This window comes from Callospermophilus lateralis, chromosome 6 (genome assembly GCF_048772815.1).
Source record: "Callospermophilus lateralis isolate mCalLat2 chromosome 6, mCalLat2.hap1, whole genome shotgun sequence".
NCBI lineage: Eukaryota > Metazoa > Chordata > Mammalia > Rodentia > Sciuridae > Callospermophilus > Callospermophilus lateralis.
Window position 1 is genome coordinate 68228078 of NC_135310.1, and position 26323 is coordinate 68254400.

A 26323-nucleotide genomic window follows, 5' to 3' on the forward strand; every position below is an offset into this window, starting at 1 on the left:
TTTTTTTTTTTTTTTTTGTGGTAGTGGGATGGAACCTAGCACCTTGCACATGCTAGAAAAGTGCTCAACCACTGAGTTACATTTTCAACCATTTTTAAAATTTTTTGAGACAGGGTCTCAGTAAATTTCTCAGGCTGGACTGGAAATTGCAGTCCTCCTGTCTAGCTTCCTGAATACCTGGGACAGGCATGTGCGATCATGCTCACTTTTAGGCAGCTCCATTATACTATTAATAACTTAATATTCTGGAATGTGGTTATTATAAATTTGGGGAATCAAGGTATAATATATAGGCCACATGTGGTGACTCATCCTTGTAATCCCAGCTACCATCTCAATATAAAATTTAAAGAGGGGCTAGAGACACAGCATAGTGATAGAGCTCATTATGCATGAAACACTCGGGTTCCATTTGTAGTTAGTACTGAAAAAAAAAAAAAGACTTATAGAAGAGCCACATTCAATAAATACTAATTTAGTATGTACAAACAAAATATTTTTCATCTAAACTTGACTAAAGATGAATGAGTATCTATAAACAATGAAGGCAAAGAAGTACCTCAATTCTTAAGGAAAAAAAACTGCCCTAAACTGACAATTCAGCTTTAAAGTAGCTATATAACAAAGGAATGATAAATTTAACTTGGAGTACATAGTTTTTTAAAAAAGGAATGCTCTATACCATAAAGCTTTTTTGCATGTGACTAGGTCCATTTATCATTTGGAAATGGTATATATTTATGTGAATAAATAAAATTTTGCTGGTCTTTAAGAAAATCTTCTTTTTTGGCACTGTAGTATGAGAGTGTTTGACTTTAATTCAAAATTTTCCATTTACCCTAGTTTTATTCAACACAGTACAAGATATCCTAGCTAGAGCAATCAGAAATGAGAAATCAATAGATATTCAAATTGAAAAGGAGAAAGTCAAATTGTCACTGTTTCCAGATGACATAATCTTAATTATATTAAACGCTGAAGATTCCACACACAAAAAAGCATTAGAAAAACAATTTTTAAAATTCTTCGAAGTTGCAGAGTACAATATTAACATACAGATTCAGTAGTGTTTCTGTATTCATCAATAGAAAGTTACCTGAAAAAGAAATCAAGAAAACAATCTGATTTAAAATTGCTATAAAATTTTGATATAAATAGTTAAGGATTGTTTCTATAGGCATTGTAGAGTTTTGGAAGAGTCATTATGCCTACTTAATAACTGATCACTCTAAAAAAGCACCTGGTGATGAATTGGTAGATTCTCTGGTGACTTTGCTGTTTTATGAGATAAGTTTTCCAATAAATGTTAGAGTTAATATATGATTTTACCTGAAGCAGGAAAAAAAAGTGGAAAAATGTCTTCCAAAATTAAAAAGAAAATCTTTGTATGTGAATATGTGAATGTTGACAAATACCACCTATCATCTATTAATAAGAAATCAAAACATTTCATAAATAAAAATGAATACATTTTTATACAACAACAAAATATTTTCATGTATGCTTTTATTAGGTGAAAATTATCTATTCCATATAAGAAAATAGTTGTTTCTCAAATCATACCATCTTAAACAAAAAAGTAACACACAACTCAGATAAACATTAATAACAGCAGTTTTTGACAACATTAGTCCTTAAAAGGGGCAATAAAATATTTGGTGTCTGTATAATCAAACTAAGTGACTAAATCATAAAAAACAAAATCCTATAAAAGAATCCTTTATGATTCATGTATTACATATATCACTTTGTATTTTAAAGGTTATTTTAGCTTATCAAATTTGAACACATAGTTTTTAAAACAAGAAATCAATTCTTTGCTTTTATTTATTGGGATCATTATAATCTGAATTCTATTAAAATCAAATGGCAAAGGGAATTGTAATGGATACCTGAGGAAGATTATGAAAGCATTCATCCTTAAGAACTAACAAAATTATTAGAAACAATTTAAAATACAGTCACCCCTTGGCATCCATGGGGGATTCATTGCAGGACCCCCAATGAATAGCAAATCTGTGAATGCTGGAGGAGTCCCTAATATAAAAAGATATATAGTATTTGCATATAACCTACACACTTACTTCTGTGTATTTTAAAGCATTTCTTGGTTATTTATAATACCTAATACAATGTAAATGGTATGCCAATAATTGGTAGATTGTATTATTCAGGGGATAATAATAAGAAAAAGTTTATATATTCACTACATATGCAACTTTTTTCCCTGAATATTTTCAATCAACAGATGGATAAATATGCAGATGTGAAACCCATGGATACAGAGGAATATTCAGATAATTGTAAATGAGCCATTATGAAAAAATACTTCAACAGTTTTTGGCATTGAGAATAATTTTTACAATGAAGACAGAATATATTTTATTATACTTTGAAATCTAACTGCTACTCTCTGGTTGGAGAAAGGTGTTAGGAAATCACAACAAAGCATAGAGGTAAAGCATGAATTACCTATGTCTGCAGTGGGAAGAAGGTATTTAGAGTGGTGGTATCCCTTTTGGGAATGTGTTGATCATGTTTTTACATATGTTCTCTTAATCTCAACTATTTAACAAAGTTTATATATATATTTTTTTATCATGGAGGCTTCAAAGATACAATGTAAGAAATGGAGAAATTTCCTCTGTAGCAGCTATTTCTCCAAAAAATTTTAATAAAACATGGTATATTATAAAAGATTAATATATATGTTATAATTTACCTTTATAATAATATATAGTGGTTAACTGGATATGAAGGAAAAAATCAACAGGTTACATTTGTATGACTATCGCTCTGAAGATGCTTGGTTGTATCAAAATATTATTATAGTGATTCATTCTTATAATTTCCTCAGAGAATCTAATTTTCTGTGGCCTGATTATTCTCTGGGAAATAACAACTTTTAAGTTATAAATAAATTTAACATTAATGATGAATTTTTTCAGAAATATGAAATTTTACTTCAAAAAATCTTTTTATTTGAAGGATTATTTTATTATAAATTCTAGTATTAATTTGTTTCTGAATATTTTTATACTCAGAAGATTCATATGCAAAATTTGTTAGCATTTCCCTATTTCTTCTTAGTAGAATTAAATATGTAACAAGTAACATTTATATAAAAGAATATATTTTAGATTTTCATTGTATGTAGTTACAAATATTAAGTAGAATAATAGAGTGCATTGTATTATTCTTTTGTTTTTAAAGTTAAAAAGATCACCTGTTAGCTTACAGCACACAATGATCAATTTGTCACAATCTGACACTTACTGATCATAAGTATGTTAACCTGACAGATACCATAAAATAATAATATTTTCAATTGGAATATCAGTATGTACAAGAATTCAAAGTATTGTATTTTTCAGAGATTACTTTAAATATGAAAGAATTTTTGTTTCTTTTATATCTAAAGTAATAAGTAACTGGACCCAGTATGCATGCTTATAATCCCAAGGATTCTGAGACTGAGGCAAGAGGATTACAAATTGGAGGACTAAGGCAAGAGGATTGCAATTTGGACCCTGTCTAAAAAAAAAAAAAAAAAAAAAAAAGAATAGGGATTGGGTAGGGACAGGTGTGTAGCTCAGTAGTAGAATATCACTGGGTTCCATTATCTATGATAAAAAACAATTTAAAATATTAAAAAACAATCCAATAATAGTATTAACTTTTTGCTTTCTTAGTTAACAGTTGGTCTTTAACATAAAATTTTGAGACATGAATAATAAACAGTAACTAAAGATTGGCAAAGAATCCCAAAAATAATACTTGGGGCACTGTATCTTGATCACAATCGGGAAAGGAATGCTTTCCTAATAATTGAGAGGCAACCACTTATTTTTATAAAGTATTTCCCATAGTTTCTAATATCTGGAATGCAGCATAAGAAGCACTCTAAAGATACAAAACAGCAAAACACCAAGCAAGCTACAAGTAATCAGAGACCTTAAAATGCTGATACAGACTGTGCTGTGGAAAAGAAATCTTCTAAACACAATATGGTTCACAATAAGCCTTAAGATATCTTATTTAAAAAAAAGACTATTATTTACAGCAATTTTAAGTTCACAGGAAAATTGTAAGAGTGATTATATTATACTTAAACATTTCATCACTATGGGAAAGTTGTCCAGAGTCTGAATATTAATACAATAAAGTTGATTGAATCATGGTCAAAATTAGAAATGAAACATATACACCATGTTTTTGTTTGTTTTTCTTTAGGCATAGTGAATGCACAGGAGGCAAGCAGGAATTTACCATGTGCTAACTGATTTCTGTAACACAAGCATTTATCTAATGTGAAAAAAAAAATTGCCATCAAATTAGAACTTCAATTTAAGCCAGACATGTAATAAATAATGCCATAGGAATGTTATTTACACAATTTTTGTTACATATTTACTCAGTGCAGTATGGTAATAAGTGGCAATGATAATACTCTTTTAAAAAGGTAAAAATTATAACATCAATAATGCATATTGATTTTTACAGTTTTTTTCATAATTCAAAACTAAAGTCATTTATTGAAATGAGGTGCTTCTTAAAATTATTAAACCTTAATCAATGTAGCTGTTGATCTGATGTGTAAGTTGTTCTATCCTTACTGTATTTTTCAGACCACTTGCGAGTTAGTTCCAGATAAAGACTTGGTTTATGAGGCCGATAATCCAGGTAAACTGTATTACTGGTTCTTTTGGGTACAGCTTTTTCAATTTGAGTTCCTTCATGCCACTCATTAAAAGACGTGATAGAAATTAAACTGGGGTGTGTCTGAAGAGCAGCACTAAGCGCAACTTCATAATACTTCCCATTGATTCGGTTCCGAGTGTTTTGAGAGTTCCAGGGACGAATGCTGGTATCTATGTATCCTGGGCCCACACTTGGAATAAATATTAAATTGTATTTATCACAAAAGTATTTTAGGTTGGCCCAATTCTGATGTGATGAACCATAAGTAAATCCATTTGTGGCAAAATATGTGTAAATTCCATCAAAGCCACTTTTAAGAATGTCATATTTATGTTTTTCTTCTACGAGAAGTGCAATAAATAATCCATCATAAGGAGAATTGCGAACACTCTGAGACCCTGATGTGGTTAACAGATTGGCCCATTTTTCAGGTTTTGTGATATAGGAATCATAGACATAAAACATAGGAAGAGCATTTCCAGTCTTTGTCTTATATCTATAAAAAGCTGGGTGATTTCCATACCTAGAACACAAACATATTTAAAAGAAAATTAATATTCATGATTTGTTTGACATAGAAAAAACTGATATGTATCAAAAATGAAGGTAATCAGTACAGTTTGAGTACACCATTGTTCTTCAGGGAGTTAGTCATAAAAATATAATTAAAATGCATTTTTATAAACATTAAAATACTGGACATATTATCAAACAAGATATTACATTACTAAACAATATATTAAGTACACTGAGGTTTACGAATGGTGACAAATGCCATAAAAAGCTCATTATTTTCTACAGGGAAATAATAAACTGATTATTTTATATCAGTAATAAGCATTCCTTTGTTGTTGACAAGTGTCTTTTGTAAGAGTATGGCATCTGTCAAAGATTACTATTAGTAAAATCCTTTAAAAAATGAAACTATTTTAATAAATTCTTTCCTGTTAATGATACTAGATAGAAATAAAAATTAGGTAAGTGTCCATTGGTATAAGTAACATTATCTAAACCTTTTTTAAAAGATAAAACTATATTTATATTATTTTTAAAATATAAACTTAAAAATCAATGACAGAAATCATCTTATAAATGTAAAACAATGAAATCAGCAATCTTTATTTTTGCAAAAGAAACTTGTAAAAAATGTCAGAAATGGTTGGGCATTGTGGGTAAACCCAGTGGCTTGGGAGGCTGAGACAGGAGGATCACAAGTTCAAAGCCAGCTTTAGCAAAATCAAGGCACTAAGCAACTCAGTGAGACCCTATTTCTAAATAAAATACAAAATAGGGCTGGGGATGTGGCTCAGTGGTTGTCAAGCACCCCTGAGTTCATTCCCTGGCAACAACGAGAACAAAAAATCAGAAATATTCCTCAAAAAGTTTGAGACGTTTATTGTGAGTATAGTCTAAATTAATTTTATTAAAATTCAAAGTTCATACACCATTCAAACCTCTCAAGTATAATTTAAACGTGGCCTTCTTATAATAACTATCACAGGATAATACAACAGTAATTATATACATTGAAGAAACTCACTTGTCTATAATGTACTTGACATTTTTGTACATGTTTTCATCATCTCGATTGCTATATGGTTCTATGTGAAAAGTAACCTAAAAGAAGAAAATAAAATCAATTACAGAAAAAAAATTATCTAAGGTAAAAATAAAAATGAATTATATTTTATATATTTTTAAAAGTGACTGATTCAATAACCTTATCTTAAGGTCAATTTTTTTTTTGTACTTAGAAGATATCAGAGAATTCTTAGTAATAAGGGTTTCCTCTGCTAATCAGTATGTGAAACTCTATATCTATTACTTCAGTTAACCTTCAGAGTTCCATAAAGTAGTTACTGTCTCCATTTTCTAAATGAGGGAATTTAAAGTTAATATAGGTTCAGTAATATTCACAATTTGTTTGACATAGAAAAAAATGTTAATGTATCAAAAATGAAGGTAATCAGTACAGTTTAAGTACACCATTGTTCTTCAGGGAGTTAGTCATAAAAATATAATTAAAATGCATTTTTATTTTTAAACATTAAAATACTGGACATATTATCAAACAAGATATTACATTACTAAACAATATATTAAGTACACTGAGGTTTATGAATGGTGACAAATGCCATAAAAAGCCCATTATTTTCTACAGGGAAATCATAAACTGTTTTTTTTTAATATCAGTAATAAGAATTCCTTTGTTGTTGACAAGTGTCAAAGTGTAGGAATGTTATTTATACAATTTCTGTTACATATTTACTCCCAGGGTCATCCAGTTTGTAGTAGGCAATATAGGTAATCTGAATTCAGAACTGAATTTAGTGTGCAAATACTTTATGAAACACGTCAAACACTGTACAATACTTTATTTTTTAAAATATCTTATCATAAAATGTATAACATATATCTTTACATTGTACATGAAATATATAGGCACACACTCAACATTAAGATACATATTTTTAAATGTTTTTCCTAGTGGATTACAGTTATTCATGAAAGTGAGGCTCATGCTATATAGAATATAATTATCTCTACTTCAGTCCCAAGTACCTCCTCTTCTCTTTCCTACTCTCTTCCTGTTCCCATTCCTCTACTCTTTGGTCTGCCTTCTATTTTCTTATAGTTTTTTTTTTTAAATTTGTGTTTGATAGATATACACAAAGGTGAAATTCACTATATTTGCGTGTGTGTGTGTGTATGTATATGTATGTGTTTGTGTGTGTATATATATATCATATTTTCACTAAACTCACTCCACTGTTCCTCCCTTTTTCCACTGCTCATCCCTTCTCTACTCTGTTGATCTGTATTTTTCCTTAGTTTGTCTACTTTCTGAATATTAGATAAAACATTTGACCCTTAATTTTCTGATTCTGGCTTATTTCACTTAGCATGATAGTCTCCAGTTCCATCCATTTACCAGCAAATGCCACTATTGTGGGCTGGTTCCACAACTTGGCTATTGTGAATTGTGCTGCTATAAATACTGATATGCCTGTATCAATATAATTTATGCTGATTTCATTCTTCAGGATAAATACCAAGGCATGGGATAAGTGGGTCATATGGCAGTTCCATTCCTACTATTCTCTTTTGAGGAAACTTCATGCTGCTTCTCACAGTGGTTGTAGTAATTTGCAATTCCACTAACAATGTATAACTTTTTTCTCACATTCATGCTAGCATTCATTATTATATTCTTAATGACTGCCATTCTAACTGGAATGAGATAACATCCCAATGTAGTTCTGATCTGCATTTCCCTATTAGGAATGTTGAACGTTTTATCATTGATTTGTTGGTCATTTATATTGCTTCTTTTGACAAGTTACTGTTTAGTTCTTTTGTCCATTTATTGATTGGGTTATTTATTTTTTGGAGTTAGGTTTTTTGAGTCCTTCGTATATTCTGGGTATTATTCCTCTGACAGAGGAGAAACTGGCAAAGATTTTCTCCCATTCTGTAGTCTCTCTTTTCATGCTCAATTCCCCTGCCATGAAGCAGCTTTTTAATTTGATGATGTCTCATTTACTAATTTTACTTCTAGAACTTTACTTCAGGGGTCTTGTTAAGGAAGTTAGTGCTAATATATTAGAGTGTTGACCCTATGTTTTTTTCCAGCAGTTGAAAAGTACCTGGTCTAATTTCTAGATCTTTGATCTATTTTGAGTTGATTTTTATGCTGGGTGAGATAGGGATATAGTTTCATTCTTATATGTATGATCCAATTTTCCAGCCATTTTTTAAAAAATGTTATTTCCCAAACATATATCTTTGGCACCTCTGTTAAGTATCTCATGACTGAATCCATGTAGACTTGACTGTCTTCTCTTGTAGTCCACTGGTATTCCTATGAGTTTTTATGCTGATACCATGCTATTTTTGTTACTATAGCTCTATAGTATAATTTGTGATTAGGTACTGTGATGTTTCCACCATTACTCTTCTTGCTCAGGATTACTTTGGCTATTCTGATTCTTATTCTTCCATATGAATTTTTGTGAAGAATGTTATTGTATTTTGATGGGCATTGTATTGAATCTGTGTATTGCTTTTGATAGTATAGCCATTTTGACAATATTAATTCTGTCAAGAACATGTGAGGTCATTCTATCTTCTAAGGTCTTCTTTAATTTCTTTCTTCGGTGTTCTACAGTTGTCATTGTAGAGGTCTTTTACCTCTTTGGTTACATTTATTCCCAAGAATTTCTTTCTTTAGGTTATTGTGATTGGGATAATTTTCCTGATTTCTCTCTTAGATTAATTATTGGAGATTTAAGCATTAGAATATATCAAATTGGCAGGAAACAAAACTCATGTCTCTATAATAATATTTAATGTAAATGATCTAAACTCTCTAGTCAAAAGATACATACGGGAAGAAAGCATTAAAAAAATAAGACACAAACATATGTTGTTTATAAGAGACTTATTTTTCAGGCAAAGACATAAACAGATTAAAGATGAAAAGATGAAAAAGGATACACCATGGAAATGGAGACCAAACACAAGAAGGGGTAGCTACTCTTAGACAATGTAGATATCAAGTTAAAATTAGTTAGAAGAGACAAAGAAGGTCAATGCGTACCAGATAAGAGAATCATTCAACAATGAGATATAATAATTGTAAATAATTATCTCTCAAGTATTTATGCACCTATGTACACAAAACAAACCCTTTTCAATATAAAGAAATAAAGAGACCACTATACAATAATACTGGGTGATTTCAACAAACCCCTCTCACCAGACATAAATTAAGACACCTTAGAACTAAAAAATACTGTTAATCAAATGGACCTCACAAACATCTATAGAATATTTCATCTGTAACAACTGAATTACTTTTTTCTCCATGGCACATGGAATTTTCTCTAAACTAGATCATATTTTTGGACAGAAAACAAATCTTAACAAACAAAAACACAGAGATTAATCCTTGCATTCTATCAGATCATAATGAATGGAATTAGAAATCAATAAGAAGATAAAGAAGTAGAAATCATTTTAACACTTGTAGATTAATAAAATGCTTATGAAGGAGGAATGGGTTTTAGAAGAAATCTAAGGAGAAATGAAAAGATTCTTGGCAACAAATTAGATCAAAAAGAACATAACAAAATATCTCAGGCAGTACGAAGGCAATTCTAAGAGGAAAGAAGAACAAACTAATTTCAAAATCAGTAGAATACAGGAAATAATTAAATAATTAAGATCAGAGATGAAATTGAGAGTAAAAAATAAATATAATAGATCAATGAAATAGAGAATTATTTGAAATGATAAGCAAGGCTGATATCTTTCTTTAAATGTCCAATTAACCTGTACTGTTATAACAAATTACTGACAAAGTAATATCTAATAGTGATATAGAACAATAACTTTCATAGTGTTTATGCTGTTTATATCTTAAGTCTCTATAATAATAGTAGAAAGCAGTAATTTAAATTCTTTTGGCTGGGGATGTGGCTCAAGCAGTAATGCGCTCGCCTGGCATGAGCGGGGCACTGGGTTCGATCCTCAGCACCACATAAAATAAAATAAAGATGTTGTGTCCACCGAAAACTGAAAAATAAATATTAAAAATTCTCTCTCTTTAAAAAAAATGCTTTTAAATGTACTGTGAAGAGATTTAAATTTTCTACCCAAAAATGATTATACATAAATCTATAAAATCTGATTATGACTAATAAAACTATCTTGTAGGCCACTTCAAATTGTAAGGTAAACAATACAGATGATGACTTCCCATAAATTACAATCAATTTAATATTTTTAAAAGAAAAAATATAACAATTTTCACGTTTATTCCTAATTTTACTTATTTATCAACAGCAATTAAAAAATTTATCATTTCTCACTCAAAAAAAAAACTGGTTCACTGATATATTATTCTTCATGGTGTAAGATAGGGAGGATATTGTGAGTAGAAACAATCCTACTGATTTTTATATTCTTTTCAAAATCATCTTACCGAATTACAATTACAAGTGCTAAAGCCCCTGTTCTAGCAAATATTTAGGGAAGATCCAGCTCTTTTGGAGACTGGATCTAATAACAGAATGGAGCACAATCCCTTTATTTAAATGGGGAGGAAGGCCAATGGGATTAAGAGTGAAGAACTTCCTGAGGAAAACAGGAAAAACATGGCAAAGACAACTTGGTTGGGGCTTAGCAGGTTGAGCTCACCTCTATGCCAAACAGCTGCATTTGAACCTAGGGCTGTGTGAGCTAATGGACATGGTGTCGCATAATCTTAGCAGTTTCAAATTGGGGGAATTTCATACAAGAATTCTCAGAAAAGCAACCCACCTGCCTTGAGATGGCTCAAACAAACTCATAATAAATTCACAGCCCCCAACACATTTTAAAAACCACCTGAAAGTATAAAAACAGTTTCTTGAGCTCTCATTTCCTAGGACTATTTCAGGGACTGATCAGAAGAGTGGCCCTTGAATTTGTTTTATAGAAGTGACATCAATAACTTATCCAGTCTCAGAGATGGTATCAGAGCCTGGGGGCTCGCCTATTTGCAGATTTCAGATAGCAATGAAAACTCACAAAATGGCACTGAGAGACACAGCAGGTGACAACTCTTCCTAGTCAGTTTATTTGAGAGATGCTATCCTAAGTTTCAGGACTTTAAATTCAAGAGGAAGCAGCTATATGAAAAAGTATACAATAAAATGTGTGCCTATTTAGCTATTTCTGTCTCCCTAGAGTTTCACTTCTGTTCCCTAATAACTACTGAATTTTTAAATTGCAAAAAGAAAATTAAAACAAAATTAATTTTTTATATATTTATTTTGAAAAAAAATTGACTGTGATTCAAATAATCTTTTACACAATTCAATGACAAGTTTTGGACAAACCAGTCTATGCTCAATTAGGGTATATGAACTCTAAGAAGTTAGAGACTAGGTTAAAAAAAACTCAACAAATTTAGTAATGTGAAAACTCAAAGTAAAGGGTTGCTTGTTAAAAGCCACTCCACTGCACGTTTTCATTAGGATTCGCAAACACACTGAACTGAACAAGAATAAACTTGAAGAAATATGAGCAACCTGAAGAAAAGTAAAAAGTATCAGACATGAAATATTACTGCCCAAATACAAAGAACAGAGTAGACGATATAAAAAAAAAGAAAGAAAAAGGAGGAAAAAAAATGGTATCATGAGCACAAGAGCAAGAATAAGCATTAGTTTTATATTGATTTTAAGTGCTTCTTAAATTACATTATTAGGTTACCACATGACATGACTTGTGCCTTTTTTGTATTGTTTCATTGAATTCTTTCTCCATACTTAGGCAAATGTCATATTCTTTAATTCCTGCCATTTTATAATACATTTTGTTATCTGGAAGACAATTTTCCTTCATTTACCATTCTTTAAAAGTCTTACTTGAATCAAAGATATTTATAAACTTTTATAATTTCTCATCAAATTCATGTTTATTCATTTATGCAGATTCTATATTTCCCTCAATAAAGTACTGAAGATTTTTTTGTATATCTACTGATTTTATCTTCAATGTAATTTTTTCAATTTTTTTCCAAAATTTAGGAATCCTTTTGAATTCTACACTTATTGGCACCAGCCATCTTATTGAAATCATTATTATTTAAAACAATTTTTTTAAGATTTGTTCTTTTTAGATACACATGATAGCAGAGTATATTTCGACTTATTATACATACATGGAGTAAAACTTATTCTAATTAGGATTCCATTCTTGTGGTTATATATGATGTGGAGTTTAACTGGTAGTGAATTAATATACAAACAGAAAAATTATGTTTGATTCTGTCTTTCCTATTCCCATCCTCCTCCCTTCCCTGCATTCCCCTTTTTCTAATCCAATGAACTTCTATTCTACCCTCTTCCCTGTTATTGTGTGTTAGCATCTGCATTTCAGAGAGAATGTTTAGGCTTTGTCTTTTGGGATTGGCTTATTTCATGAAGCATGATAGTCTCCGGTTCCATTCAATTACCAGGAAATGCTATAATTTCATTCTTCTTTGTGGCTGAATAATATAATATTGCTGTGTGTGTATAAAATATATATATACACACTTATATATATACATATTTAAATATATATGGGGTTACATGAAATTCATATAATATATATATATATATATATATATATATATATATATATATTTATATTCATATTTATATCCTTATCTTTACCCATTCATCTGTTGAAGGACACCTAGGTCAGTTAAAGTATTTCTAATAGTGTCTAGGTAATTTTCATGATGCTACTCTTTTCCCATAGGTAAAATTATTGATATCAGTTATTAAAGATATCCTTTGCCAAGTTAAAGAATTTTGCTTATTGAGAATTTTATAGACCATTATTACCAAGTAGTTATTGCCTTGAATTTACAGTATCCATTAAGATGATCCTGTTTTATCTTCTTTAAATAGTCAATGAAATTTTATTTAATAACATTTATAGATTGCTTATTCTGTGTCAGATACTAACCTCAGAGATTTTACATGTATTACCTCATGAATTCTTCTTACCACTCAATCAGGTAGGTTCTATAAATATTTCTATTTAGGAGATGAAGGAACTAAGACACAAGAGTTGTATATGAATCTAAAGCCAGGTTTGAATACAGATTTGAAATTGGATTTCTTATTCTTGGAACCATTCTTAGATCACGCTAATATATTAAACAGTTTCACCCAAATTTTCTTTAGGAATTTTTATTAGATCAATCTAGAAGTCTCTTTTTTGTACTATTTTTGTTGAGTTCTAAAAAAGGATTGTGTAAACTTTATAGAATAAATTAGAAAGTTTTCTGAGATTGCATCCCAAAGGTAGCCCACATTGACCCTCATCTTCTGGTATTTACAACCTTCGTAATCCTTCCCATATTATGACAGAACTAGTTTATAAATATACAAACAAATAGTAAAGGGCAAAAGTGATAATACATCATTTCCAAACTTAGATCAATGACAACAACAACAAAGAGTGTAACTTCTATATTGTACCCTCTTTCTGTCAAATCATTCAACGTATTTTGGAGAATCCAGATGCCATGTCTTAAAGTGACTCTAGTAGTCTTGTGAAGAGGTGTACGAAGAGGAAAACTTAAAACTCCTCGTACTTCAGCTGGAAGGAACTGTTGTCAACTACTATAAGAGAAAGTTTATAAGTGGATGCTCCAGTCTCCACTGATAATAACACCAACCAACAACTGGCCTATAACTTCCTTGAGAGATCCTGAACTGAACAACCTAGTTAACACACTTTCGGATTCTTCACCCTTAGAAAATGTGAGAGATAATAAATGTGTATTGTTTTAAGCTACCAAGTTCTGGGGCAATTTTTTTTATGCATAAATAGTACACTTTACAATATCAATATTTCAGTATCAAAAGAATCAATAACTAATAAGAAAATCTAGTACTTTGGGGAAGGCATTTATTTAACTAACTTTTAGATTATTTACTAGGAAAATTAATTTAGAATTTTTTAAACCTCTTTCTTGTACAAAATTTAAAAATTAAAAAAAAAAAAAAAGAAGACAAAACCTTGGGCATTTTCCAAAAACATCAATTTCTTCTGAATTTCAAAAATTCCAATATATAATTTAAAACTTTCTTTTATACCTATAAATATATTACCTTCTAATTTTTGATATTGTTTTCTCCATTTTTTAAAATTCATTTTTCAACTCACAAGTGGTTCACGTATTCCCTCTCTCCCTAACATGGAAACAATTATAATGAATCTATGTAGGATACTGATTTTAAAGATTTGGATCTTATTTAATTAGTATTAATATTTTAAGAATTCTCTTTATGTTGCCCAGGCTGGCCTTGAACTTCCAATCCTCGTATTTCATCCTGCTGAATAGCTAAAATTATAGTAGTGTGCCTTAATTCAGTTTTAATTAATTTTTCATATCATTATTATTGTTCTTTCTTCTATTTAATTTTATTATCCATGTCCCATTGATATGGATCATGAAATAATCTTTATTATCTATTTTATAACATCTTCAATGAAAGTTTGATTTTTTGTTTACAGCAGGTACTATTTAAATTTTATACAATTTTGTATTTTTAAAATAGTTTTACTTTAATCAACTTTAAGCTACTTTGAAAGTGGTTAGAAAATATAGATTCTATGACTATAATTTTGTGAATATTATAATTAATGTTGCTACCTATACACAAATTAATTATACTTGAATTTTAAAATGATGCTTACTTTCTTATTCAGTAAAAAATTTCCTCTTGTAATTTCTATTTAAATCCCTTTAATCATCACTCATTCTTGTTTCCATAACTAATTAATTTGTAAAATAAGTAATATCCTACCTTGTGAAAAACTTTCCCTCATTTGGATATACCTTAATATTTGAGAATATATTTACACTAACAGCTGTCTTCCAACTTTCACCTGTTCTAAATATATACAGGATTGTGTGTTTATGCATATTAAACAGACCTTAAGAAAAAATCAGATTTGGGAAAATATTTGAGCAGTAATTTATTTTATAATTACTTTATAAAGATGTAAAGTCATATGATTAATAATACTTTTTTTTAGATTTTTGACATCTATAACCTTTAGATATAAATCATCTACAATTTCTGCACTATCTTTAACAAAGAATCTTTCTGTCCTCTTTCTGCTAAAATAAACAAAGATTTACATAAAACATGACTAGAAAATTAGTAAGGGATCTTTAAATTATTATAATTTGGACAATGTTTGAAACTGAAATAGAAATTTTTATAATTTATAGAAATTATTATAATTTGGACAATGTTTGAAACTGAAATAGAAATTTTTTTATGAAGCAGTAATATTTTAAAAGATTCTCAATCATTACTTTCATGCATATTAAGTTCTTAATTAAATTATCACTCCAAAAATTGCTTTACTATCTTCTTGTACAAAAGTTAACTTACGTATATCTTGAAAATAAATTAAATACCTTCAGATTATATTTATGAGCTTTATCCAAAATAGTTGGTACCAAGTTATCAGTAGCTTCTCCATTCTCATCACTTGAATCAGGTGGGTACCAAGATAGAGCTAGTACACCTAATAGAAAAAAAGGAGGAGGGAAAAAAAAACAAAAACAGGAAACAAGATGATTGCAAGTAGTCTAAAAAAGGCAGAATAAGTTTCAAATAGCTAACAGTATGAAAGAATAATTAACAATAAAAAAGAAACATATTCAAAAGAACTTATTACTTTCTTCAGGTCACATAATATGTTAGTTTGTTTAGCCAATATTTATGAACTCTTTATCAACAAATTCTTTTTAATATCAATGTTTTTAATTAATACACTTTTTTCACAATAAGTTTAAGGTTTACAGGAAAATAAAACAAAAAGTATAAAGTGCTCATATATACCTGCTACCAGCCTCCAATATCCCCTCCCCAGTTTTCCTACTTAGCATCTTACATTATTGTGATACATTTGTAATAACTAATAAACTAATACTGACACATCATTTTTAACAAAACACCATAGTTTATATTAGGATTCACTGTTTGTACAATTCTATGCATCTTGAACAAATGTATAATGTCACATGCTCACCATTATAGTATCAGACAAATTAATTTTACTATAAATCTCCTGTACTCCGTCTATTTATTCCTCCTCCATCTTCCTTTCACTCAGGGCAATAATTGAACTTTTAACACTGTCTATAATTTTGCCTTTTCTACAATGTCATATAGTTGAAATCATAAAATATGTAGCTTTCCCCAAATGGTTTCATTCACTTAGCAATTTGCATTTTAGTTTTCTTCATGTCTTTTCATGGCTTGATAGCTCATTTCCTTTTACTACTGCATAATATCCATCAAATGGATGTTTATCCATTTACCTATTGAAGGGCATCTTGGTTGCTTCCAATTCTGGGAAATTATGAATACAGCTTCTATAAACATTCACATGCTAGGTTTTGTGTTTATATTATCTGTTAACAGCAGATTTAAAAAAAAAAGGAAAATAATTGTAATTTCTCCCTGTAGTACCTGATTCATTTTGCACTGATAAATTACAAACTGTTAGAAATATCAGTTTGCACAGAAATCACTAAGTATAGAGGGAATATTTAAGATCAACCTATCCAAAACTTCACATATAAAGTAATGTGAGGCTATTAGAAAGATGAACTGATTATTTAATTAATCAATAGAGTTTTTAATACAGGAGTCAAAAGTAATAGTAGTAAAAGAGAAGTTTGTGGAAATTAGGAAATGAATGTTTAGAAAATATGAGAAAGCTAAATTTAAAGATTTGAATTATAGTATAAGTACTATGTAAAAAAAAGGAGTTTCATTAGAGAAACAAAATAGTATTTTCTTGAAAGTTGACCAAAATATATATATATATAAAAAAAAGAGTCTATGTCTTCTGTCCTTTCTGAAACTACAAATAGCAAGAAAATGAAAGACAGAAAAGGGAACCTAAAACATATGGGGTTGCAGGAAAGCTCTGAATAGCCAAAGAGGGCATTGCAATCTAGAAAAGGATGTTTGTGAGAAAAATGTAGGGAAAAACTGATCAAATATTTGAGCTGCCTACTAGCCCCATTAGTAATACCATCAATAAAGAGTGACAGTAAAAAACTTCCAACATGTGGCCTATTAAAAAAAAATTTACAAAAGATAAAAAGTGAAAAAGAACATGAAAAAAATAATAAAGATCACACAATAGAAAGATTATGCCACAAAGCATGTTAAAATTATGAGCAAAGCATTCTTCCATAAAATTAAATATTAAACAAGGTTCCTGTTTCTAATGACAGTGGAATAATTTCTAAAAATGGTGTAAAACTAAACCAATACTCCCATGAAAACAACCAAAATTACTAGGTAAAACATGAGTAACAATAAATTTCTTAAAGCCAAGAAACTGAGGGAAGAACTACCTAGGCAAACTGAAGGGTGAATGAAAGCCAGGGAGGTAAATTAGCAAGGAGGCCAGTTTGTCCCAACCACAGATAACAGAAGCAAACTGGTTCTCAAAGTCAGGGGATTACATTCCAGGTTCACAATGCTTATGTAGTTCTATATCTTTAAACTCAAATTAAGATGAGTCATGACTTGGTATTCTCAATAATTGCCAGGCAAAAACAAAAAGTAAATTTTCTCAGGAGGAAGGGATCTTCCCCCTGAGTTTCAAACTACTGTGAAAAGTATTTTTTAAAGAATAAAAAATAGTAATGCATTAACATATAATAAAGAGCACAAGGAAATAAAGCATCAAATACAAGAATCAACAAAAACCAAAAGTCAAAAGAAATTAACATGAACAACTTAACATATCAGCATGACAGATATTTAAAACACCTATCTTCATAGTTTAAAAGATAAACATTCACTTCGAAAATTTCAAAATATTGTCATATGTCCTTCAGACAGTGTGGTGGGCTTTGAAGATGTATTTAAATATTTCACTTTCAGTTACATGAGCAAATGATACATTAACCTTTCTTGTTTCTGTGGCTTTATCACCAAACACATAATTTTTACTCACAAAGGTATATTTTAAATATGAACATAAAATTCCAATTTCTAGTATACTGTTCAATAAATTTTGGTTCCTTTTCCTATCATGCTGTTATTTCTCACTTTGATCCCTCACTCCAACATCAGTGCGCCTTCTACCACATAGGATAGTTTTGTATTTTAATACAATAGTCTCCAAATTATTTCTGTACTTTTTCCTCATCTTCATTACACTCTAGTCTCATGCTGTCCAACTTGATACACACTTATCAAACAACTTAAAATTTTAAAAATATGTTGTTCACTTAACTAACCACATTTCCAGTGCCCACTAGCCACATATGGTCAGTAATATCTACTGTAATAGATAGTACTTGTATACAACATTTTCATCATCACAGAAAGTTCTACTGGATAGAACTACCAAACAATTCTGGTTATACTACAACATGCTAACCACTTCAACCCTAGCTAGTGACTTATCTTCATCTCACATTCTCTCTACTGGTAAAATCCATGGCTTGGGAAGAATTTTTTTTTCTCTTTTACTGTTATTATGTTTCAGATTTTCTATTGCATTCATTATGGATTCAATATTTCTAATTCTATCTTCATACTGTGCTTCACAGTTCAATTTATGTTTGTACAGTCTGGTTCTTAAAAAATCTGAATACAAAAGGGTTGGGAACCAAACCATTTATGGTCCAATTCCAGAAGAGGATTAGAAAATTTATAATAATAATGACTCCATGATAGTAACCTCTACAGTAAGCCAACTGAGCAAGAAATAAAGCTTAGTGGTGGAGTACTTGCCTAGTACATGTGAGGCCCTGGGTTTTATTGCTAGTGACATAAAAAGGAAAAAAAAAACTGTCTAACTAAAAGAAGCCAACTGAATATCTGTATTATTTATATGTAAAATTTATTACACTCGATCATTCCAACTGCTTATTCAACTAGGAAATTCTTTGAAATTGATTCTAGGAATATTAATATACAAGATAGAAAAACCCATGTCATAATTATGCCATCCCTTCAAAGCAATTATCATATAACCTTTAATATAACTCATATGCAATGATTTTTAAAGTTAAATGATGCCTCTAAGTGGAGTAATAGTTAATAATATATTATAAAATCAGATAGACCTAGAGAATCAAGTACTAATTTTATCACTGGATAGACTTGTATTTGTAGATCATTTTATTTAAATTACTTACATTCTACTTAAATTACTTAATTTCACACCTATAAAATGAGTGAATTTTTTTTTGAAAATAGCAAGAGAAAATTAATAAGTTCCTTATAATAGAATCACCATTAAACTAAAAACAGACTTTGTAGTAGAAATCTTATAGGCCAAAGAGAATAGTATAATATATCCAAACTTCTGGGGCAGGGGAAGCTAATTAAGAATACTACACCCACCAAAACTTTCCTTCAGAAGTAAGGAAAAAATTAAGACTTTCCAAGACAAGAAGTCAAGCTAATTTATCAGCCCCAGAGTGGTTCTACAACTGCTTAAGGGAGTCCTATACTAGAAACAAAAAGACAACAAGAACCATAAGAAGCATTAACAAGTACAAAATTCAAGAAAAGAACATACATGAAAAAGAAGGAAGAAAATTGAGCCCTATCAATGCCAAAAAAACTAACAAAAACAAACAAACCAACAAACAAAAAAAATCCCAAAAATAAATCACAAAAATGAACAAGACAGGACAAAAGGAAAAGGATATACAAAAGAATAGGAAAAAAATAATAGAAAGGCAGGAGTGTATCTTTATTTACATTAAAAATCTTAAATGTAAGTGGAATAAATTCCCCAATTAAAAGATACAAACAGACTGAATAGATTAAAAGCAAACAAACAACAAACCAGACTGAACATGTGCTGCCTAAAAGAAACTCACTTAAATAGTAAAGACATATATAGATTGAAACTGAAGGAATGAAAAAAGGTAAACCATGAAAACCAAAAGTGAGGGGCTGGGATGTGGCTCAAGCTGTAGTGCACGAACCTGGCATGAGCGGGGCGCAGGTTTCGATCCTCAGCACCACATAAAAATCAAATAAAGATGTTGTGTCCACCGAAAACTAAAAAATAAATATTAAAAAATTCTCTCTCTCTCTCTCTAAAAAAAAAAACTCAAAAGTGAGCAAGAGTAGCTGTACTTACATCAAATAAAACAGATTTCAAATCAAAAACTTTAAAAATAAACAAGGAATGCACTGTATAGTGATAAAAGGATCAATTCAGCATAGGAAACAACCATAAATATATATGCAACTAACAATGAAGGACCCAATTATATAAAGCAAAGTTATTAGATCTAAACAATGAAATTCTAATAAAATAAGAGCAGGGTCTTCAAAACCTCACTTCTGTCAATGGATAGATCTTATACACACACACACACACACACACACACACACACACACACAACATCTGCAGGTTAACTAACCTGTGGACTAAATGGACCTAATGGGCATTTACAAATATTTCACCCAACAGCCACAAAATATGCATTCTCCACATCAGCACATGAACATTTTCTTGATGGACCACATGTTAGAACAAAAACAAGTTTTGACAAATTTAAGAAAATTCCAGGTATAATAAGTATCTTCTTTGGCCACAATGGAGTAAAATCAGAATCAATAATAAGATGAATTTTAGAAATTAGAGAAATCAACAACATTGTCTTGAATGACTTATAGCCAATGCAAAAAGCAAAAGGGAAATAAAAATTTCCTGAATTAATGAAACTGAAAAAAAAAATTTACCCAAAAATATAGGATACAGCAAAAGCAGCACTAACAGGTAAATTTACAGTAATAAATGCCTACATCAATAAACAAGAAAATTTTAAGCAAACAATCTAATTATGCAACTCAAAAAATTATAAAGGCAAAAACAAAGCAAATCCAAAATTAGTAGGAGGAAAGAAACAGCAGAGATCAGAGCAGCAATAAATGAGATGGAGATTAAAAAACAATACAAAAGACTAATGAAAACAAATAGTCTTTTGTAAAGATAAAAATTATTGATAAAACTAGACTAAACAGACATGAAATCGGGAAGGAGTCAGAGAGAAAACAAATCAAAATAGAGATGAAAAAGGAGACATCACAACCAATAACAAAGGAATGCAAATATCACTAGGAAATGTCATAAACAACAATACACTGGCAAATTGGGTAACCTAGAAACAATATAAATTTTGGACACATAAGCAAACAAAACTGAGCCATGAAGACACAGATAACCTGAAAAGACAAATGAGAATAAATCAATAATAAAAAGTCTCCTAGCCAAGAAAGGCCAGAGACTGGAGGGCTTCACTGTTGAATTTTGTAAAGCTTATAAAGAAGAAAAAACAATACTTCTCAAACTATTTCAAAGTGAAAAGAAGAAAACTCCTCCACCTCATTCTACAAGGCCAGCATTATTCTAATTCCAAAATCAAAGAAGGATGTAATTAAAAAAGAAAACTACAGTTCAACATTCCAGATAAACACACATGAAAATTTCTCAATATATAAATAAAAGCCAAGAGCACATCAAAATGATTATACAATATGATAAATCTGAGTTTGTCCCAAGGATGCAAGGATGTTTCAACATATGCAAAGCAATAAACATAATATAACACATCAACAGAATGAAGAATAAAAAACCATATGAATATCTGAATAGATGCAGAAAAATAATTTGATAAAATTTAACATTCCTTCATAATAAAAATCATAAAGCAATTCCTCTAAGATCAGGAGTAAAATAAGGATTTCCATTTTCATTACTCTAAAGGACATCCATATGCAAAAGGATGTCAAATTATCCCTCTTTGCAGATGACATGGTTTCATGTATATAGAAAAAAACCTAAAGACCACACACACACACACACACATGCACCCATACACATGAGAAAAGAAAAACTGTTACAGATGATAAAGGAATTTATTAGAATTGTAGGCCACAAAACCAACATAAAAAATTAGTAGCTTTTTATATTAAAACAACCAAATTGCTAAGAAATTAAGAAGGCAATTGCAGTCACAATAGCTACAAAAACCATGCATAAATAAATAAATAGATAAATATACATGGGAAAAAACTTAACCAAGAAAATAAACAATCTATACAGTGGAAATCAGAAAACCCTGCTGATATTAAAGAGAACATCCTGTGTTTACATGCTGGAAAAATCAATATTATTAAAGTGGTCATACTAACCAGAAAAGTCCACAAATTAAATGCAATCTCTATCAAAATACCAGGGACAGTCCTTACCAAAAAAAAAGAAAAAAATGAAATTTGTATATAGCACAAAAGACCTTGAACAGCAAAGCTATTGTAGTGGGGGATTGGAATGATTTGGAGATATTACATGGACTGACTTCAAAATAAACTACAAAATGACAGTAAACAGAACAACATGATATTGGATAAAAATAGACACAGACTAATGGAATAGAATAGAGAATCCAGAAATACGTTCAAATTTTTACAATGAATTTTAGATGAAGATAGAAAATTCACTATATAAAACCATTTAACAAATGATAAATAAATGATACTGGGAAAACTAGATATTCACATGCAGAAGAAACCAGACTTTTATCTGTCACCAAAGGGAAAAAAAATTAACTAAAATGGACCAAAGACTTAAAAATAAGATCAAACCCATAAATCTACTCATAGAAAATATAGGGCACATACTTCCGGACATTGGTCTGGGAACAGATATTTTCAATATGACCCCAATAGCAGAGAGTGCAGATGCAAAAATTGACAAATAGAATTAAACCAAAATAAAAGATTCCTGTACATCCTGAACCTTCATATCATTTTGGGGAAAGGTGATATATATATTATACTTGTTTATGGAGTAGAGTTTGACATTTCAATACTTATATGCAATGTGTAATGATCAGATCAGGGTAATTGGCTTATCCGTTACCTTAGATATAAATAATGTCTTTGAGTTAGGAATGTTCAAAATCCTCTCTGCTGGCTAGTCTGAAATGTTGTATTAATTGTTGTCAACCATAGTTATCTTACTTTGCTGGTATTAGAATTCATATACACCCCTGTACCCACTATACATCTTCTCCTTCCTTCCAACCCTAAAAATCTTCTCAGAATTTGCTAAACACTATTCTATACTTCTTTGAGGTAAATTTTTTTTAACTTCTACATATAAGTGGGAACACATGATATTTGTCTTTCAGTGCCTGATTTATTTCATGTAATATAATATATTCCAGTAACATCTGCAATCTGATTTCATTCCTTCTTATGAATGAATGATATTTAATATATATATATATATATATATATATATATATATATATATATATATATATATATATATATATAATGTAATATTCCTAACTCAAAGACATTATTTACATCTAAAGTGACGGATATGCCAATTACCCTGATCTGATCATTACACATTGCATGTATGTATTGAAATGTCAAACTCTACTCCATAAACAAGTATAATTCCTATGTGTTAACAAAAAAAAAACAATTAAAAATCTAAACAAAGAAAAAAATTTTAAGTACTATAGAAATAGTCATATACCAGATCCATAAAATAGAAGATTCAATATTATTCTCAATTCAATTCAATGGTGTTAATATATCACCTTTCCCCAAAATTATATGAAGGTTCAGTGTAATCTAAATCAAAATTCCACCAGAATATTTTGCAGATACGGACCAATTGATTTTAAAAATTTATATGTATAGGCAAACAAATTATAATGCCAAAGCAATTTTGAAATGGAATACCAAATAAGAATCATATTACCTAATTTTAAGAACTCTCATAATGCTACAGTAATCCATATGATATTGCAGAAAGGATGGACAAATAGAAATAATGGATAAGAATAGATAGTGTACAAATAAATTCAAGCTAGAAAAACTGGATGCCCAAATGAAGTGTTAACAGAAAGAAAGATATGCCCATTTTCCAGCCATAAAAACTACATAACCATAGACTCTAACATATACATGAAATGACATACTTTCAACAAAATTACGATGCATAGGAAAGAGAACACACAATCAAGAGAGCAATCAATCAGTAGAAATGTACTTAAACGTTTACAGCAATATGAAAGCTATATGGATATCACAACTATACAATAGTAAACATAAATTTAAATTTATATTACAAACAGTTATTCTAAAGGGAATATTCAGAGCATCATGTTAGCTGTTATTAGGTGCATTTAAACTCTAAAAATTTAATTCATCTTAGTATAATTTCTATTTCTCCTACTTTTTTTGCAGAAACTTATAAATAAGATGAAGAAATGAGAATTATAAACTTAATAATACAATATTTTATGCTTGCAGAAAATATTCTATTATTGATTTCATCTAGTATTTTTGAAGCATCAATGTTGAAAACTAAGAGACTAAAGACTGTAACACAGTAATTTTCTTTATCTTTTTCTCCCCCCACAGTGTTGTGGATTGAACCCAGGGGTTCTCTACCACTGCTATATCCCCAGCCCTTTCTTTAAATTTTATTTTGAGAAGAGTCTTGCTAAATTGTCAGGGCTGAGCTTGAACTTGTGATCCTCCAGCCTTAGCCTCCAAAATATTTGGCATTACAGGTATGTGTCCGCCACTGTGTCTCCCTACTTCTTTATGTGCCAAGACTTCTTTAAGCGCCAAGACTCTAACACTCTAACACTATAAATAGTGCTAAACTGAAAGAAAGGAAAGATAATTTTAAAGATATAGAATGAATTGTTTTCTACATGTAATTTTCTAATGCCATATTATCAAAAATTTATGAACTGGTGTTATAATTTAGTGGTAGAGTACTTGACTAGCATTCATGAGGCTCCAGGTTCAGTCCCTAGTATCAGGAAAAACAGCAATAAGCAACAACAACAACAACAACAACAATAACAACAACAACAACAAAAACCCTCAATATTACAATTTACTTGTTTTAAACAATATAAATGTATTATCTTAAAAGTTTTATAGGTCAGATATTTGCAACTGGTCTCAAATGGCTAAAATAAAGATGTTGGACTAGACTACATTTATTTCTGTAGGGTTTTAGGGAAGAATCTAATTATGGGTCATGGAAGTTTATAGAGGCCACCACATACTTTTGCTCATGAACTCCTTTTGCCATCTTCAATGACAGCAACAGTGGGTTGAGTCGTTTGCACATCACATACCTCAGACTTTTCCTTTTCCCTCTTCCTTGTAAGGACCCATAATTAATGTAATATAAATAATCTGAGATAATCTCATTCAATGGATTATAGAAACCTTTGCAACAGTAATTCTAATTTTCTTTTGTCATGTAAAATAGCATATCTACAGACTCTAGGGATTAGAATGTTTTTCTACTAAGAGCCCTCATTTTGACTCATGAATATTTCTAAAATTGTTTAGAAATAAAAAATTATCCATTGGGTACTTCTATAATTTTTAGGTATCAGCATAACAGAAAATATGTTGTGTTATCCTTTAGCTAAAAGATTTGATACAGTAAAAGAATCCAACAAAAAGTAAAATATTTGCATCAGAGTAAAACTACCAATATTTAAAATAACAATTATACTATTGTCAATGTTTAGAAATAATTCATATTCATATATAATTTGGTAGTAAAATAATGAGAAATAAAAAGTTTTATAAACATAAAGGCATAAAGCCAAACATGAAATAAAAATATTTTTCCTAACCACAATCATACTATGACACTTAAATATTAGCTATGTAACTAAGTAATATTCGCATTTATTTATCTTATAAAATATACATGTTTTATAGTATGAATGTATAAAATATAACAGCTACATTTATAATTGAGGGGAAAAAATCATTGTATACAGTTCAATCTGTATAAAGAGAATTAACATTTTGAACAATAACCATTTTCTCTGCCAAACTCAGCTTTCTAAACAACAGTGTAGTCTTAAAATTACAAAGAAGACTTGGATCTGCTACTGGTTCATTTGTTTGTTTGTTTTTGGTAATAAGGGAAAAGTCTTTTAAGAAAGTTTTTCCCTCTAATATAAATCTGGAAATAAAGACAGATACATATACCA

The 26323-nt window shown here is 29.8% G+C and overlaps 1 protein-coding gene across 4 annotated transcripts in view; it reads right to left on the minus strand.

The window, feature by feature from the left end:
• Window positions 1–1489: 1489 nt before the first annotated feature.
• Window positions 1490–26323, minus strand: part of Manea (mannosidase endo-alpha) — a 31730-nt gene continuing 6896 nt past the window's right edge. For all 4 annotated transcript variants that reach the window (XM_076859916.1, XM_076859917.1, XM_076859913.1 and 1 more), the window contains 3 exons: window positions 15683–15792; window positions 6242–6318; window positions 1490–5224 (listed from right to left, as the gene is read on the minus strand). In XM_076859916.1, coding sequence (XP_076716031.1) covers window positions 4573–5224; window positions 6242–6273 — 684 coding nt within the window. In that variant the 5' untranslated portion in view covers window positions 6274–6318; window positions 15683–15792 and the 3' untranslated portion in view covers window positions 1490–4572. The remainder of the gene's footprint in view (window positions 5225–6241; window positions 6319–15682; window positions 15793–26323) is intronic.